This window comes from Spermophilus citellus (assembly GCF_964194105.1).
Source record: "Spermophilus citellus genome assembly, chromosome: 1".
NCBI lineage: Eukaryota > Metazoa > Chordata > Mammalia > Rodentia > Sciuridae > Spermophilus > Spermophilus citellus.
The window spans coordinates 122,002,285-122,022,395 of NC_138182.1; the positions used below are offsets into that span (position 1 = coordinate 122,002,285).

The window sequence follows — 20,111 nt, forward strand, 5'->3', positions numbered from 1 at the left end:
GTCCTGGGGAAGAACCAGTTCACGGGAGGCCCTGTCTACTTTGCTTCCTGATGACCCCAGTGTCACTCAATTAAAGTAAAAGGGTCTAGCCTGTCAATCACAGCAGGATGTCAAGTCTTAACATGTTCACTGGTGTGAAGCCTAGTGCCCTTGCCAGTTGCTGGTAAAACTCTGAGGTCCTTGCATGTGGCCTGCGTCTGGGCTGAGCTCTGGGAGGCCCCTTCAGTCGCTCTACAGCCTGGTATCTTGCACAAGTCCTGGCAAAGTTAAATGCTACCTAGGGTCTGTCAGCTGCAGGAGCACATGCTGCCATGGAGGCGACACTCTGGCTAGTGGCTTTAGGCTTTCTGTACATGCCTGGCCTAGCCTAAAGATCAGAATAATTAAACACTCCAACACCAATGTTTAAACCAGGAGAGACCCTGGATATTTTGGAGAAATCATTTGCCCCCCAAATCAAAAAGAATTAAGTATAAACTATGCCCTAAAACTATAAGAACACAAATGTTTATATCAATAAATCTATGTCATATCTGAGTATCACTGAAATATTGAAAACTCTGTTTAAAGTGTCAAAAAAAATCACTTCGCTCCTTGTACACTACCAAGAGAAGTAGCAGGTGGCTCCCTGCTCTCTGCACTTGGGAACTGCTTTGGGATAGGCTGTGGAGGAGTGGATGGTCCTCTTGGGAGGCAATGGAAAGGCAGGAGAGAAGGGAAGGACAAAAATATGAGGCAAACAATCCAAAATCTTTTCATCTTTTTTTTTATTTTAAATTACAAAGGGTGTTGCATACACTGATGAATCTGTATCTGACTGGAAGTGCCAGGGGGGGAAGGGACAGAAAGCAAGGGCAGCCTTGGCACGGCCTTCTCGTCTAAAATGAAAAACTGCACAACTATTAACCAACATTGAATAGAATAGTTTTTAAACAGCTCATGCGTCAGTAAGACAAAATTCTTTCCAGACAAGAGACAAGACTGAATCCAATAAAAGGTGTCATAGCTCCAGGTGGTGGGGGTGGGGGGGCAGGAAAAATAAACAAAAACTACAGAATATTCATGATAACGTTACAAACTGGATCCTAAGCAACTATGCAAAAGAGGTTGCCACAGTGTAGAAACGAATGCTTTGACTTCTCGCCTTTCCACTCTTCTCTTGTGACTTCTGTGCTGGTAGCCCTAGTGTTACTGTTGATCACAAATGCTAAGCTACAAGACAAATCCTGGGGAGAGAAGGTCAAAAAGCAGTCAGCGGATTACAGTGTCGTAACAGTGGGTGGAGAGGCAGATACAGTACACACATACACACGTTTCTGTTATTTGGTTCTGAAAAAAAAAAAACAAAGGGTGAAGGGCAAGACTCAGTACCCGTCTCGCTCCTGTCACCCAGGACAGCTCACGACACCACTGTTTGCATCACTAGAAAGAGGCAGCCTGGTCCACCCAAACTTGGCACACTTAATACCCACTCCGGGCTCATGAGTAACCAAGTCTTCAAAATACTATCTGGAGGTCATCGTGAGGCTCTGTTCCCTCGCGACCACTCCAAATCTCTCTTTTCTAAACAAAAATGGCAATTTGGCATAGTTCAGTCCCTAGGTGTGTTTCCTACAATTTCCGTCAGCGTACAGGACAGCACGGGGACCATGCTTCAACACACAGTCTCCCCTGCTGTGGAAGTGCTCCTCTCAGTAGTACATTTTCACCATCTTTCCCCGACACGCTGATTCCTTAAAACGAAACAACCACTCCTACAGTTGACATTCATTGTTATATCCCAATGTGTTTGAAATATTAAAAAACATGGAGTCATCTTCTCGTAATGCCCTTATTAAGATTACAAAGATTACAAAAGAATCCACAAGTAATACGGCACTGTGTGAGACTTATTTGTCATGATCCAAGGGAAGAACAAGACTGCAGTTCTGTGCAAAGTTGTGGAAATGGCCTCAGTTCCATGGGAAATGTTTTCCACAATAGACTTCACCAGAAGGATAATTGAAACCTTTTACTTTTAACACTGAAAGCATAATTCAATGCATTCTCAAAATTCAAGTTTCAAGATTTGGAGAGATGCTGACATTCTGTTACACAATTAACTAGAAAATACTTGAACAGAATTTTAGGAAGACTATATAAAATATAGACAGGGAACATAAGTTTTTGTTAATTCCTGCTGAAGGCAACTTGAATTCATTTCTTACAAAGTTAACTAAATCTTAGCAGCTAAAATATTTTAAATGTATGGAATAAAGAAAAGCACATCCATTCTTGACATTTTGGTGAATAAACTAACAGCTTTATTAATGAAGGCAAACATCATATAACTGTATGAATATTATATATATATATAAAAAAGAAATCCAAACTAACAGCATTGTATTTCAAAAGTACTGTTCTTCTGTTTCTTTTAAAGAGACTTGTCATCTGTTGTATAAAACAAACAAAATGGGAACTCTTCTCCTAAAAAGTCTGGAAAATGAAAGCAGATGAACTGAATACACCTTTCTCTAAATGCAGACTATTGCTGAGACGCAAATAAAGTCAAGCATCAGAAAGAAGATGTATGAGAAATCCATGAAAGTCAGAGGAAGGGGATGTAGTGAAATTACTGCTACCCTTTCCCTCTCTTATTCAAAGACCATTTAAAATTGGTCTTTCATACAAATATAAAATAACTATAAAGAGAGGGAATATGAAACCATACCCATCTGAAAATCCTTCATGATGCTTTTGTAACAGCTCAGATTCTCTTACCAAAAAGGTCAAAAGTCTAGGAAGTGGAAGGGAATGGAGACATGGAGTTGTAAATGTACAAGTAAGGCACAATATAAAGCCACATCATAATCTGTCATGGAGGGCAGAGGAAAGGACAAGAATCCTACATGGTGCAGCAGAACAAGCAATCGTACTGACTGAGGAGGTGTGGCACCCAACTCAACACGCAGACAGTATCTTAACAAGAGCAACTGGACAGCATGCTTTCATGGAGACAAATTCAGAAAGAATCCAGTGTATCTGAAACTAGGAAGAAAGTTGTTTTTGTTTTTGTTTTTTTCTGAAAATCATAATAGTACTAGAGTCAACGTTTATCATTGCTTTTGGAACAATGGGTTTATTTGAGGTGAATTCACAATGCCTTCACTTAAAGTAAGATTCTGGACTTCATTATGAGCAATCTGTATACCATGTATGAGCACAGAAAACCTTTAGAGAGATCTTCTCTAACGATCTTCACCCAAAAATACACGCCACAATTTTCAAAAACAGAACATGTACAACTGTTGGGGTTTTTACATTACCTTATAAGATTGGTTTGTGTGATACACTAAACATACATATTTTAATGACAATAGAGGAAGCAGATTATTACTGGCATTAAAGTACAACCATTTCTAGACGGTTTAAATGCCACAGAGTCCCCTGGTTAAAACGTAAAGCTGCACAGCTTGCCTATGTCATCTTTATGATAAAGTTAAAACAGCAAGAGGATTTAACTTTCACTCTACATTTTACTGCCAGGTTTTTATTTAGATCAAGTATCGCTGCAGCATTCTGACCAGCCCAGATTTAGCAGCAAATGGCAGGAATCATATAAAATGCAATTTTTTTTTAACAAAGTGCTTTTCTAAGATATACATACAAATATAAATAGGTACAAAATAAAGTGTCAACATTAAAAAGCTCAACTATTTAAAAGCTTTTAACTATTTAACTTAAGTAGTACATATAAAACACTGAAATGCAAGGATATGGAATCTACTAAACAGATTCAAAGTCTTTTTTTTATTCTTTTTTTTTTTTTTTTGAAATGCAAGACCAAAAAATCAAATTCTGGTTTGCAGACAGGAAAAAAGTATCAAAAACCAGAATTCCTAAGAGAGCAGCTAGAAAGGGGCAATTTTATAAACCTTGCCAGATAAATCGCTATCATGAAGCAATTTTTACTGACTGCAAAACTGCCATATTTTGGAACAAAATATGTCTGGTCAATTTACCAGACACACTCTGTTCAAGACTTCATATACCTCCAAGTTGCAAACCTGTGCTTTGCCTTCTCCCACCTAAAAGGAAAAACCCCACACTATGAACTCACATTCTATGAGACTTGAGTTCATCATCTGCTTCTCGTGAATGCACTAGCCAGGTGCATTTTCACCAAACGCAGTCCAGCTAAAGTGTTAGACAGTCCTTCCCAGCTTCATATGTTTCATGGTGTCAAAGAAGCGAGCAAGCAACAGAGCAGGCTGTCATTGTATGTTGCAGAATGGAACCCTCGTGTGCCAGAGCTTACAAATGGGGAAGGTGAGGGAGTGGAAGAAAAGGAAATGTACCAGAGATACAAAGTATAATGAAGGAATATAGTCTATTACAAGTAATGAAGAAAACGATTCTTTTTCAGTAGGTAGGTCTGAAATTTTCAGGCTTTTTTAATTTTTGGTTTTTAATTTTTATTTATTTATTTATTTATTTTTTGCTAAATGTTTGTTTTTTTCTTTTAAATATAGTGTTTAAGCCACCAGTTTTCATAGTTCCAAAAGCAAAATTTGAGAATAGAACAGTCTGAGAGACAGAAGGGAAAGATCTGTGGGGAAGGGTATAATGCTGCCTTGATAGAAGAGATTTTTCAAGAGGTAAAGCTTGAACAGTTAAAACACTGACTAGTGAAGCCGTTTTATGTGAGCAAAAAAGAGCACCTAAAAACTAAATGTGTTAATGTTTCTCAATTCTAGAAACCATAGAAGAATAAGTCACATGTAAGTCTGAAGAAGCTAGTCTGAAAATACCTGTACAAAAATATAAAAATCTATAAATTTTTTTGTTTGTTTTAAGCTTGTGTTGATCTTTGAAAATATTACATGCACAATAATACATCAATTGGAAAAGTGGCAACTAAAGAATTAGATATTTTTAGCTTTTTTCTTTCTTTACACATATATACATAATACAATAAAAATAATCTATATTTTGGTTGTTTGGTGGAAGTATACTACAATAAGCTAAATAAACTTTAATTTTCAAAGTCAAAAACTATTTTATCAATAGCTTACTAAAATGAAATATATTAAAATTTCCTACAATAAGTGCAGAAATAAAAGACTTACAGATACCTAAATGGCCACCAACTTATCTACTATGGAAGCGAACTAGAGGAACAGCAAAATAACATTTGTATGTATGGATGCTCCTTCTGTAGATAATTGGACCCAAACAGAAATAAAATTCACAGTTCAATAAGATCCCTAACCCTGACCTTTTAATTTTTAATTTTTTCTTTTTTTTCTCCTTTTTTTCATACATTCATACAGTATCATGTAAGCTGTGCAAAACTTTACTTAGACTGGCAGTTTGCCATATCAGTTGCATTTGTCTTTGGTACAAAAAATAAAACAATCGCAATAATGTGCAAGTATTTGTCTTCTTCCGGTCAAGTACCGAAATATGAGTTTTTCTAGAGCCATCTTTTTTTTGTTATTTTTTTGTTTTGTTTTTTATACAATACACAGACTCTGTGGCATATATCTACATTTCAACATAGTCCTATATACATTCAAAAAATCTGAAAAAGAGTTGGAACAAAAAAACATTTAAACCCCATAATTTTTCCATCTATATATCTTATTTTTCCTCATTAGGGTTTTCATCATACAAAATATTACCAGTTTTATAGTTTCCCCAAAATACAAGGCACAAAGAATATGCTTTTTTTCTTACTTGCACAGACACATATATATTTACGTATATATATATATATATATCTATATATATTATATATATCATGTTGGGCTCTGAAAATGAACATCTAACATGGCACACTGGTGTGAGTGCTGGGTGTGCCATGTACAAGTGAGATTTATGGTTGTGGAAAATTAGAACAAAAAGCAGAATTCTAAAAACAATCTAACGGACTGCTTAAAAAATGCTTCCTCAATATTTTATGTGGTGCAGAGCACAGCCTGGCACCACGCTGGGCATCAGATGAACACGCTCCTGCCTCCACAATGTTCTGCTCTGACGGGTGTTTGCATTCTGCACGTGTGTTTCAATTCTAATGCCAGTAGCCGATTAACCATGGTTTACGCTCTGAAAATGCAATAATCAAGTATTTTGGATCATGCTTCACTTATGCTACAAGTTCTTAAAACAATGTAACCTAATTATAAATGTTTACATAATGCTAACTGACATGCAAAACAGAATGAAATTTACAATGGATAATGTGACAAAAACAGACATTTCTGACCAGTGGTCCAACGGGGCTGATTACACTTTTGATGTTGGAATCCTTAGTCCTACAAGGCCTCCGGTGGGGTTGCCCTCTGCAGTCTTCTCTAACACTTGGTTAACAAATTCTGAGGTTTGCCCAGCGACTGGGAGACCTGAAGAAAATACAAAGTACATTTAGACTGAGAAATGCAGAGAACATCAAGGAAAGGAAAGGGAAGTCGGGTGTGGTCCTCAGCTTGACACTGGTCCCAAGCAGGTGCTCTGCTGCTTCTACTCCGAGAAAACCACTCCACCCATAAAATTTGGGTCTATAATTTTAAGACTAGAAGAGTCAAAACCAAGAATTTCCAGGAACAGTGATTAATCAACATCTTAAGGTGGGGTAGATGACAAGCTATAACAGTACAAAGCCAGGCTCAAAGCCTGTCAGGGGACAATACCTCTTACGCCCACTGCCCTTGCTTTCCCTCTTCTCCCAGCCTCCACCCACACCCATCCCAACTGCTCTATCCTCACCTGCTCCTCAGGTAGGTCTCACCCGCACAACTGAAGCTATAGAACCAAAAGATATTCTTCCGTTCTTTTTTACAGAAAAGTAAATAAGAAAAAGTGGAAGAGATGAGGGAAAAAAGATAGGAGCAGCATAAAGAGGTGACTTTATCTTCTAGATCTATGTCAAAGCTATGATATACTTAAAGTCAATAAGAGTATTAAGAGTCAATAGGAGAAGCCAGTAAATTTACACCTGTAATCCCAGCGGGCTTGGGAGGCTGAGGCAGGAGGATGGAGAGTTCAAAGCCAGTCTCAGCAAAAGTAAGGTGCTAAGCAACACAGTGAGACCCTGTCTCTAAATAAAATACAAAATAGGGCTGGGGATGGGGTTCAGTGGTAGAGTACCCTGAGTTCAATCCCTGGTACTCCCCCCAAAAAAAGAGTAAATAAGAGTACTAAGAAAAACAAAAGAGTAGGAGGAAAATATATTTAGTCACAGCTCATAGAAAGAAGTCAAAAGATAAGGTAAAAACTATCAAGAATACCTTCTAACCCTGTGATCATACTTAACTTGACTAGTAACAGGACTGATACCATGTGCTTCTAAATGAATAGAGATGAATGCATTATAGAGAGAAAATATGATGAATCCTTCCAAAAGGAAATTGCATCTTTCCATGAGGAAGCAAATAAACTCAAATGCTAGCAATGTTTTTTAAAAAACAACTACTTGAACTTTTCATTTAAAAAGATGAGAAGACTGAAGTAGGTTAAAGACTACAAAAGACATTATTTTTATTTTGGGGGTACTTAGGATCAAACCCTAGGATGCTTTACCACTGAGCTATGCCCCCAGTCCTTTTTGAGACAGGGTCTTGCCTAGTTGCCCAGGCTGGCCTCATATTTGCAATTCTCCTCCCTTAGCCTCCTGAGTTGCTGGGATCACAGGCATGTACTACTTTGCCTGGCTCAAAGGACATTATTGATACAACTGGGGAAATGCAAATATCAGCTCTTTAGTAATGTTACATCAATGTTCAAGTACTTGGATATAATATTGATACTGTGGGTGAGTAGAAGAATGCTCTTATCTTCAAAAGATACATGCATAAATAGGAATAAATAATCATGATGCTTACAAGTTACCTTCAAATACCTTCTCCCCAAAATACACGTAGACAGGAGCAGAAAACAAATATTAAAAACTGATGGACTGAGTTGAATGAAATAAAGATCTACACAATAGTACAGTGAACGACTGAAATTTTAAATGGGAAGGAGAAAAAATTAAGTATATATTTTATATTCTAGTGAAAATGCAACCCACAAGACACAAAATAAAGTTCATAAATTATCACTGCACACAAACAAAAGTGAAACCATAATAATGGATTATAGAGTGAACAATTTAAAAAGGCAAAAAAGGTCACATAAACAAATCCTATCAGATCTTTTGATGACAGAACTATGCAGAAGTATACTTTAAAATGATAAAAATTATAATCCATATGAAGATCTATCAGTAATGAAGCCTGTTCAAGCAACTCAGCATTCAAAAATCAAAAACACAGAAAACGTGAGATAAAACTGAAACCATTTGTGAGAGCCCCTGCAGAATGGACTCCCCACAAGAAAAAAGGGGGGTACTCCCCATGAGAACCAAGGGGGAGGTATAGGACTCATTGATAAAGCAGAGAATATGCCTTCTTTTTCAAAGACCCACAGAACATTTAAAACTTGATCATATAGATAAGAAAAATCCATAAATGAAAAATGAAAGTAATAAAATTAAAACAGAAGGGCTGGGCTGTGGCTCCGTGTCAGAGCGCTTGCCTAGCATGCATGAGGCACTGGATTCATCCTCAGCACCACATAAAAAATTTTTAAAAAATAAAACAACGGTATTCTGTCCATCTACAACTGCAAAAAAATAAAAACAATCTAAAAAAGTAATAATTCTGACCTTCTGGGAAATTTTAAATCTCCAAAAATTCTTGGTAAAAAAGTAAATCAAACCTAAAATTTCCAAATACTCAGAAAACAATGCAAATCAAATTTAGATGGAGAGGCTGGAGTTGTAGCTCAGTGGTAGAGCGCTTGTCTAGCACGTGTGTGGCACTGGGCTTGATTATCAGCACCACATATAAATAAATAAAATAAAGGTCTATCAACAATTTAAAAAAATTAGTAAAAAAATTTTAGGGGGAAGAGCTAAAGCAAGTGTCAAAAGAAATTTTCAGAGGTTTTGTTTATATTAATAAACATAGAATTTAAAAAAATGACTTAAGAATTAATAACTCAAAAAATTATAAGAATTGGTAAATTCAAGAGTTGGTTCTTTGCAGGGAAAAGTAGAATAACTTAACTAATTCATAAAGAAATATAGAAGGACACAACAGACACAAAATAAGGAATAAAAATGAAGCACTAACCATGAATATGGAGGAAATAAAAAGATGAAATCTACTTGGCTCAATTTTAATAAACTTGAAGGCCTGGAGGAAGTGAATAATTTTGTAGGAATATATAATTAGTAATCAAAACTTGACTCCAAAAGAGGCTATAATTTTTTATATATCATAAAAGATAGAGAAAAGTTTTCAAAGAGTTAATCACAAAAACCCTGTAGCCAGATAGTTTCAAAGAATATTCTTCCAAATCTTTAAGAAAAAATAAAAAATTGCAATGTATGTAAGTTACTGCAGAGAAAAATTCTGAGAAGGTAGCTGTATGGCAGCAGAGATTTTTAATCTCCATCTCCCCATAAACAAGCAGAACAACCAATCTGGCCATGGTGGTGCGTGCCTGTGTTCCCAGCTGGCAGGAGGATTACTTGAGTCCAAGTGAACAGAGCCAGCCTGGGCCACACAGTAAGACCCTGTTTCTTAACAAATCCACAAAAAACACTGACAAATTTCAAGGTATTCCCATATATCCCAACATTTAAGAGGATGGGAAAAAACTACCAAAAGCTGTAAGACCTGCATGGTGACATCATTATCTGTTTTATATGGGCTGACCCAAAAGAAGTCATGTACTTAAGAGCAAAAGAAGTCTAATAGCCAATCTGTAATTCACTGGACAGCACAGGGGGCCAGCTTGAGAACTGCAGGTAGAGCTGTGAGATTCTGGCCAGCTCAACAGTGAACCCAAGGGAATGCCTGGGACCTAAGGTAAGATGGGAAGGGCCCACACTCCAGGTTCTAGGACTCTTCCAGTACCGATAAGAAACCTCTGAAGCTGGAACCAAAATTAAGCAAGATAGGAGAAAAGATATAAAAGAGATGGTCCAAATAAAGTGGGGATGGCAGGTACAGAATAAGAAATGTCATAGGGGCTGGGGATATGGCTCAAGCGGTAGCGCGCTTGCCTGGTATGCATGCGGCCCAGTTTGATCTTCAGCACCACATACAAAAAAAGATGTTGTGTCCGCCAAAAAACTAAAAAATTAATAAAATTCTCTCTCTCTCTCTCTAAGAAAAAAAAAAAGAAATGTCAGAAAGCAAGCTGGCCTGGTTTTAAACATTTGACCAAAAAAAAAAAAAAAAGTCTGTGTGGGGGCAATCTTTAAAGCTAGAAAAAGTATTCTGACCCAGGCCTTCTTTTTAAAAGTTCGGGAAAGCTAGCCCTGTGAGGTGGCACACACCTATAATCCCAGCAACTCAGGAGGCTGAGGCAGGAGGATCACAAGTTCAAAGCCAGCCTCAGCAAAGTTAAGACACTAAGCAACTCAGCGAGACCCTGTCTCTAATAAGGCTGGGGATGTGGCTCAGTGGTCGAGTGCCCCCGAGTTCAATCCCCAGCATTAAAAAAAAAAAAAAAGTTCAGGAAAGCTAATTGTGCATATAAATGAGCAACAGAAAGATATCAAGTTTAGAATCCCATAAAAGTATTCTATGAAAAAAATATATAAATATAAAAATATTTCTGCAAACAGAGAATAGATGCCTCTAGATAAGACCTTGAATTGGATGAAAATCATATATAACATACTAGTATTTCAAAATGAATTAAAAGACAGTAAAGAAAATACCACAAGACATGAAAGAAAATGAACCAGAAATAGAAAAACTCAGAAATAAGATAACAGAATACAAAAAATAATTAGAATAAAAGGAAAAATTAATTCCTGGAATTAAAAACAAATTAAAAGGAACACAATGGGTTGGGAAATGGCTCAGTAGCAAATTGCATGTTGAGCATGTTAGAGTCCCGGGGTTCCATCCTCAGCAGGACACAAGAGGAACAAAAAATAATGCTTTAACAAAGAAACAGGAGGGTTGGAGATATAGCTCAGTTTTGCCTCGCATGCACAAGACCCTGGGTTCAATCCCCAGCACCACAAAAAAAAAAAAAAAAAAAAAAGAAAGAAAAGAAAAATAAGAAACAGAATCCCAGAGGGAGGGAGCAAAGCACAGCCTGTAATCCCAACTGCTCAGAAGGATGAGGCAGGAGGATTGTAGCACAGGGCCAGCCTGGGCAGCTTAGTGAGACTTTACCTCAAAATAAAAAAAATCAAAAGGACCAAGGATGTAGCTCAGAGTGTCACTAGGCTCAATCCCCAGTGCTGGGGCTGGGGGAGGGGTGGAGAAAGAAAGAGAAAAGAGGAGATGTATATAAGTCTTTTATTGCCTGAATTTAATTTTTAGATTTTCATGGGATGAATGTGAAGCCCTTGGGATGCTACAATCCATAGGGTGATTTGCTCCTGTACATTCTTTCTGTCGAGACTGGCTTGCTCTTTCCTCCCTACCAGCTACCCATCAGCGTGGCTTCTGGGTGCCTGCCTCTCTGCTCTTCCCCACACTGTGCATCTGTTCAGGGTGGAAGCCAGAGAGCCAAGGTGGCTAGAAGCCCGTGACATGCAAGCGATGAAGGATGCCCCACTGCAGTGCCAGCTGCAGGCCTTCAGCTCAGGGTCTTCTCCCCACAGAGGTTCAAGTTGTTACAAGTTCTTTCTTAGGCACTAACACAGTTCAGTGTTTAAACCTAAATTACAAATTGTGGCAGACAGTAGTCATTTATGAATACTAAATATCAAAAGGCAAAATCACTCTTTTTGTAACTATGGGATGTGGTGTAGCTCAGTGTTCGAGCACTTGCCTTACATGCAAGAGGCGCAAGTTCAAACCACAGCATAGGAAAATAAAAGAGAGAGAGAAAGAGTAACCATTATGAGAACACTTGAGTTTTTCCTTAAAGAAATTTTAATATCTCCTTCAATCATATTATCTACATGTTATTACTGGTTGTGAATTTATCTAATATTATTCTTACCAAGAGTATCTTTAATGAGGATTTCAAGCTTCTGCCCCATGTTGGGTCCTCTCTCCTCTCTTGGATTCTGTACCCGGTTTACAATCTCTTGCTTGATGGAATTGATGACAAACAATAAATTATCTGTAAGACAGAACAAAATACTTTATGTCACAGACATGGAAGAAATTGCTTTTAATGATGTAATAACAGATACAGGGGCATAGCTTAGTGGTAGAACACTTGCCCCTAACCCTGGGTTTGATCCCTAGCACTGCAAAAAAAAAAAAAAAAAAAAAAGAAGAAGAAGAAGAAGAAGAAGAGGAGGAGGAGGAGTCGTCGTCATTGTCGTAGTCTGGGGAGTAACAAAAATACAGATTCCCAGCCAGGCAGAGTGGGGCCACCCGTGATTCCAGTTGCTCAGGAGGCTGAGGCAGGAGGATCACCAATTCAAAGTTCAGCCTCAGCAACTTAGCAAGGCCCTAAGACCCTGCTCAAAAATGGAAAAAAAAAAATAAGGTTGGAGATATGGCTCAGTGGTAAAGCATCTCTGGGTTCAATTCCGGGTACAAAAATATACAGAGAGATAGATAGATAGAGATGTATAGATATAGATTCCTTGGTTCTATTTCAATGGAGAAGCTCTGGGGAGAAGCCTAGAAATCTGTATTTTAACAAGTACACAGACATTCTAATGAGCAATCAAATTGGAAACATGGATCTAAACTATCCACACAGAGGTTAAAATACCATTAATCAATTCAAGAAAAGTGTTAACACCAGACAACAAAACTGGCTAATCCAGCATCATTATATTATAGAAGAAAGGACTGTGGTCCAAGTGGACCAGCTACTAGCCCAGACATGAGATCTGGCTCAGAGCCACAGATGCAGACGTTCCCGCCAGGAGAAGAACAAGAATGAATGAAGCATGCATGTGGCTTACTAAATGGATGAACACAAAGGCAGCTAGCCAAACACTGGGCAGCATATGGGGAAAGACAACAACAAAACTAAAGGGAAACGGTGGTCAGCAAAGTTCACAGAGGGTTAATCAAATTCTTCAATACTCAGGTTTACCATATTCAGTGTTGAGGCCCCATAATTTCACTTTATTAGCTTCATACTGGGCTTTTTTCTTTAACCGACAAGCTCTGCAAAAGGAAGGAGCTATTAGTTCACTTTTTAAGAGAATATTTGGAATACACTTTTTTGCTGTTGTCAGACATTTTCTAATAGCAACCAAAAATCACTGCCTACTAGTGTGTATCAAGGAACTGAATTATAAAACACACTCATTATAATAATCTAACTAAATTTTTAAAATTTAGCACTCATTCAGAAATAAAGCTGTAACCAATACACAACTATTAAGTGTGGGTAAAACAAAACCTGACAATACCAAGTACTATACAGGGTGTGAAGCAAGTAGTGCCCCATCTGTTCTGGTGGGAATATAAAACAAAACATAGAAGTTCCTCTGAGAAACAGTTTGGTAGTTTCCTACAAAGTTGAACATATACACCTGGTCATCTATCCAAAAGAAATGAAAACCTATGTTCACTCAAACTACCAGTAAGTCAATGTTTATGGTGGTTTTATTCATACTTGCCAAAAACTAGAAGCAACCCAAAGATCCTTCAAATGGTAAACAGAGGAAACTGTAGTATATCCCTGCAAAGGACTATTACTCAGTAATAAAAAAGAACAATTACTCCATGAGACCATATGGATGAACCTCAAATGCATCATGTTATATGAAGGAAGCCAAACTCTAAGCTACATAATCTTCCATCTATAAGGCATTCAAGAAAAGCAAAATTGTAAGGACAGAAAACAGAGCAGAGCTGGTGAGAGCCTAAGATGAGAGAATTTTATAATTTTTAAGGCGATGAAAATGTTCAATATCTTGATTGTGGTGGTAATGTTATGACTGGATATGTTTGTCAAAACTTGTACTATAATACATTAAAATGGGTGAATTTTACTTTTACATTATACCTCAATAAACCTGATTTACTAAAAAAAAAAAAAAAAAAAAAAAAAAAAGCAAACAGAAAATACAGTTATAAAAATCTCCCATTGTTGCCAGGTACTGTGACCCACACCTGTCATCCCAGCAGCTCGGGAGACTGAGATAAGAGAATCTCGAGTTCGAAGCCAGTCTCAGCACTGGTGAGGTGCTAAGAAACTCAGTGAGACTCTGCTCTAAATAAAATACAAAGTAGGGTTGTGGATGTGGCTCGATGGTCGAGTATCCCTTAGTTCAATCCCCGGTACAAAAATTTAAAAAAACCTAAAACATTATTATATTATAATGCACTTGAAATCCATTCACCTCTTCCACCTTAGAACCTTTTCCAGAAAGCATAAATGCCATCTTTTACTTTAACAGGAAAAAACACAATATTCTCATTGTAGTATTTACAAAAGAAAAATATTTCTGAATGGAGTTGAAGGTCACCTCTCCTACTAAAGCCTAGGGTCTAATCTCACTCCTAGACTTGATTCACATGAGTGAACATTATCAGCATGTACCTGGAAGCCAGCTTATTCTTCTCCTTTCTTGACCTTGGCCGGGCTGTTAAGGGCAGCTCACTGACTGGAGTCAGGTCACTAATCACCTTGTTCAGTTTCCTCAGCTCATTGCCTATCTGGAGTAGTTTTTTAGGATTTGGAGTCAAGTCTTCCACATCAGTTCTCCGTGACTTCTTTACTGCATATTTCCCTATAGACAGTTTAAAAGAAATTTAAGTTAGATTATTTTAGTGAACACTTTCCGCAGCTACTACACCATCACCTTTTCATGCTGTAAGTCCTGGCATGTTTAACAACCTAAGCAAGAGAGGTGAGCCTTCTCTCCTTCCCCTGGCTATACAGGTGGGCTGCAGGTATGGCTCAGTGCCAGAGCACTGAACTGGCATGAATAAGGCCCTGGGTTCCATCTCCAGAAACACACACACACACACACACACACACACACACACACACACACACGCACGCATACAGAAATGGGAACGATATGGCACAATTCCAAGCTTTTCCAAGTCCTTCTCTACCCCTAAGTTTTAGCCTCGGGATAACAGGTTCTTAACTCTTTGAAAGATAGTACTAAATATCTCAAATCTCAGGAATGAAGTTCAAGTTCCAACTACAGACAAGAATCAAGGATAGGATATAACATATGGTCAGAAGAGAGTTTGTACATTTTACCCAAACCCAGGCATTTTGAGGCTAGTACTGAAATTTTTGTCAGACATATACATTTGTGTGTCAGACTAAAAATCCTACAGGAAATAAAGAATATGTTTGAAAGCTCTTCTTCAGCTGCTTTGATACATAACATTACAGGATAATCCAGGGGTCTTGCCTTATCACTCCAGGCAAAAAGGATGGCTCTGTCCTCTAAACTCCTACAATATTAACAACAACTTTTCTAGAGCTCATCACAAGCACCTAGTAGACTTACCTTTTCATTTCTGGTAGCAAATCAATCTGAATATAAAAATTTCACAATTATTCACTGAGAGAAGAGTCTCCAGGTGCTGATGATAGGGAAAATGAGGCACAAATACTCTTAAGATAAAATCCCTATCCTCAAAAATGCTTGTGACTTAAATCTGCAGCCTGAATGAACACTAAAGTCTTTGTTGAACACCAAGCTTCCTAGTACTTCCCCTCTCTGCCTTTTTTGGGTAAAAACTTTGAATTACTGTAAAAATACTTTTGCAGAAGAAACTCTTACTTAATTACAGCTTTCTTAGTTCACAATTCAAAATCTGACCTTAGATTGTAAATGTCTTTGATTTCTACCATTTAACTCTTCCTTCCACCCTTTTCCACAACCACCCTTTCTCTTCTTTCCTTCTCTTTTCCCCACCACCTTGGTATTCCAGTCTCCCAGATTCCATTCAAATCTGGAGACCAGAAAAGTACAGAATAGAGAGATGCTAAAGCCATTTGTTTCTCACCAATGCTTCTGGTTATAGTGACTATGACAGGCCAGGGCCCACAAGCCTCCTAGATGGTGGTAAGTAGAATAAGAATGGACTAGAAACAACTGCCGTCTCTCTAGGTAATGTTCCTCTTTCTCTTCTTTCAGTGCTGGGAATCCATTGAACCTGAAGCCTCCCATGCTAGGCATGTGCTCTGCCACTAAGGCACCCTCAGCCTGGGGACAGCTCTAGACACTACTCTCTAGTGGGGCTCAGGAGTGCTGGACTATAAAGCACACCGGCATCATGGTTCAGTATCCTCATTTTTAGCAACACTAAATGTTTTACTGCAATCCCCCCCTCTTACCATGATGTAAGCCATTTTTCTGATACATATTACTTGGCAAGGTATCTCGGCTCCATTCGGACGGCCTCAGAATCCTCTCTTGCTGTGATGGTGTCAGCTGTTCACTATACTCCCAGAAGTACCTCCTTTTGCCTCTCTTCCGAGAGGATATTGAAGTCATTTCCTTCAAGTCTTCTACAGAATCATTTTCATAGCCTTAAAAAAAAAAAAAAGGCCCCACCAATTTGTTAAGCTCCTTAAATTTCAATAAACTAATCAGTACAAATAAAAAGACCCTTCTATTTGTAAGCTGAGATACTTCCTTTCATCTAAAAACATAACTGGCATATCAAAGATTATAAATCAGGTCTATAAAGTAACTCAAAAGGTAAATCTATAATTCATAAAATATCAGAGATTAAGACACATAGCTAACTATACTGTTTATCTTTGTTAGGTTTCTCTTTGGTTTTTCTAAGTTGATGTATGACACTTCTTTTAGTATCTTCACATGGGATTGAAAGAACAAACACAGCTACAGGAATGTCAAAAGCTCCAATCAATAATGTACTTAGACACTATAGTGTGTGTCTGTTTTAAATTTTTTTAGTTGTAAACGGACAAAATGCCTTTACTTGTTTATTTTTATATAGTGCTGAGGATGGAACCCAGTGTCTTACATATGCTAGGCAAGCGCTCTACCACTGAGCTACCACCCCAACTAATAACTTAGTTATTACCATAACTAAGCTAATAACTAGTAACTAAGCTATAGTGTGATTTTTTAAAATGTCCTCCTTTTAGCTTTTATATATCTAATACATCTCCAACCAAAGCTGTGTATTCTTCTGATTTTTGAGGCAGCAATGGTTTTCTACCCACCCACCCAGCCCCACTTTGGAAACGTACAAAAGACAATTCTCACCCAGACTATCAAATAAAAATTTATATGCCTATTCTAGCTGATATTTCAGTAGAAGCAATATATATTTCCTTCACTTTTTTTTTTAGATGGAGATCTAGCCATTGCCCACACTGGTCTTCTCCTGGGCTCAAGTGCTCCTGCTGCTTGAGCCTCACAAGGAGTTGGGACTACTGGTGTGCGCCACCATCACCCAGATACTTCACTTTTAAAGGAGCTATTTTTGTTTACTAATAAGAAGCTTCAGAAAATACTTAATTGTAAGCTACTACATCTGTTGATTAGACCCAGTACAGGATGCCCTACATACCTAAAGTTCCCCAGAGAAGGAGGTGTACTCTCCAGTGCTCAGTACGTGGGACAGAGGGGGGACCACGCACAGCATGTACACCATCCAAACCTGAAGCAGCAGGGAAACCAGCAGCACTAGCCAAGCAAAACAACCATTTCCTGCTAAAAACCAAGACTCCTCTGGACCATCACTAAGAAATTGATGGCATCTGTTTGTTTTGGGAGAAAAGTCTGAATTTCAGAATTTTACCAAGTTTTCTTCAAAGTAGGAATCAATCAGGAGTATAGTTCCATTTATATGACATCCTGGAAAAGGCAAAGCCAGAGTCACAGTGGTTGCCAGGAGGGGTGTGGAGGAAGGGGATGGCCGTAAAGGAGCATAAGGGAATCTGGGGGCTGACCAAACCATCCTGTGTTATGACTGGGGAGGTGGCTACATGATGACATGCGTTTATCAAGACCTACACCCAGGACTGCAGAAAACCAAAACTCACAGGAGCACACTCTGCAAGAAGAGTGAATGTGACTGAAAATTATATTCCATAACCATGGCTTTAAAAAAGAGATGAATTTGGAAAGCAGAGTGATTTTCTGAGCAATGGTCAAGGCAAGATCTTTGTGGCAATTCTGGCATGAATGATACAATTATGTGTCACTTAATAACAGTAAGAAATATTTGAGAAATACGTCATTAGGTGGTTTGTTGGTGTTTGAACACCACAGAGTGTACTTCACAAACCTGTGAAGTATATACTGGTGCACATGTGGTACTTTAAAGAAATATAGCAATCAGTTTGACAGTGAACCTTAGGTTCTTCTTTTAAAATGATGCACTAGTTGAGTGACATAACCATTTTCAGAAGTCTGAATTTTCCCCTCAGTACTAGGGATCAAAAACCCAGAGCTTCATGCATGCAAGGTAGGCCCTCCACCTGAGCTATGCCCCTAGGCCCCAAAAGTCTGATTTTTTAAAAAAATTGTCAGACAATAAAGCTTTGAACTATTTACTTGTGCTTATGTTTCATTTCAAATTAAAGGATTTTGTTCCAGATATCAACCCAGCTTAGGAAAAGGCACAAGGGGCACACTGTATTACCATAACTAAGCTAATAACTAAGCTAGGAATGTCTCAACAGAGGTATTAAAAAAAAGAGTTCTACCTACCTACTGATGGCCACAACTTCTGGTCCACAAGTCTAGCACAGCCCAAGGCATAGAGATATTTTTCATATAGCTCCCAGGCAATCCATCCCCTGGATTTTTTTTTTTTTTTTTTTTTTTTGGCACTGGGGATTGAACCCAGGGACTCTCTACCTCTGAGCTACATTCCCAGAGCTTTTTAATTTATTTATTTTATTTTTGTTTAATATTAATACAATATCTTTATTTTTATTTATTTATTTTTTATGTGGTGCTGAAGATCAAACCCAGTTGCCTCATGCTTGCTAGGTAAGCGCTCTACCACTGAGCTACAACCCCAGCCCTTTAATTTAATGTTGAACTGGCAATCCTCTGGCCTCAGCCCCCTGAGTCACTTGTTCCTGGATACTCTATATGTTCCCTTAGCTAGCATCTTTTTTTGCCTATCCTCAGATGGCAAAATATTGTCTCCCTCACTTAATGTACTCATATGTTTAATCTGAAGCTTCTAAGAACCTGGTAAGGAAGAGGTTGTTGACCCCATTTGTACAAACACACACACTCATGGAGGGGTAACAAGATCCAGCAGAGGTAAGTCCAAGTCAGGTCACATGACTGACGGAGTTTACCTCCAAGTGGACTTCCTGTTTTCCCTGTGCCTAACTCATTACATGGTCTGAATGGATTTTATTCACATTCTATGTTGAGTTCAGAGTCAGGAAGATTTTCATTTCTTCTTGCCTTACCCAAATTAGTTATTAATTATTAGTATTATTTAGTCACACACATCCAGCCTTTTCCCAAAAAGTAGTTAAGGGTCATTGGTTTTCTCCAACTCAGTACATTAATATATTCTAATAACAAATACCAAAAATTCACCATCCTTCTCTCTCTCCTGTTCTCTCTATCCCTATTTCCCTGCCCCCCACACACTAAATTTGTTGCCTCAAACCATCCATTTTTCAATATAAAAACTATGGAGAAAAATTACCTTTCCCCATATCAACTCTTAAGTTTCATGAAGACAAGGATTATGTTTGTTTTGTTTATCTCTGTATAGCCAATACCTAACCCAAAGTAGATACTTGAAAAAAAAATTTTTTCCAGTACTAGGGACTGAACCTAGGACCCCCCCCCCCCATGCTAGCACAGAGGCACATCCTCAGTCCCTTTTTAAACTTAATTTTAAGACAGTTCTTGTTAAACTGCCCAGGCTGGCCTCAAACTTGTGATCCTCCTGTCTTAACCTCTCCAGAACCAGGGGATTATAGGTGTGGCCACCACATCCAGCTCAAAAAAACCTTTATTTAATAAATAATTTTTGAATGCAACATTTCTCATGAAGCCCTTTTCTATTTCCATTTGCTATATCACTGTAAAGATATCATTCCTTCTTGATATGATTATCAAAAGGAAATCAAGAAGACCATTTAAATTCTAATCAAACATCAGTGGTTAGCAGACTACTGCCATTAAGCTGGTAAAGTCAACTGTGAAA

General features: G+C 38.0%; 1 protein-coding gene across 6 annotated transcripts in view; it reads right to left on the bottom strand.

Moving 5' to 3' along the window:
• Positions 1-756: 756 nt before the first annotated feature.
• Positions 757-20,111, bottom strand: part of CREBRF (CREB3 regulatory factor) — a 50,824-nt gene continuing 31,469 nt past the window's right edge. For 4 of the 6 annotated variants that reach the window (XM_081284209.1, XM_081284214.1, XM_081284211.1 and 1 more), the window contains 5 exons: positions 16,282-16,476; positions 14,518-14,707; positions 13,060-13,133; positions 12,001-12,123; positions 1,335-6,383 (listed from right to left, as the gene is read on the bottom strand). In XM_081284209.1, the coding sequence (XP_081140335.1) occupies positions 6,268-6,383; positions 12,001-12,123; positions 13,060-13,133; positions 14,518-14,707; positions 16,282-16,476 (698 nt within the window). In that variant the 3' untranslated portion in view covers positions 1,335-6,267. Of the gene's footprint in view, positions 1,227-1,334; positions 6,384-9,155; positions 9,219-12,000; positions 12,124-13,059; positions 13,134-14,517; positions 14,708-16,281; positions 16,477-20,111 lie in introns of those variants that run through there. The other 2 variants (XM_081284210.1, XM_081284213.1) reach the window with 2 other exon arrangements.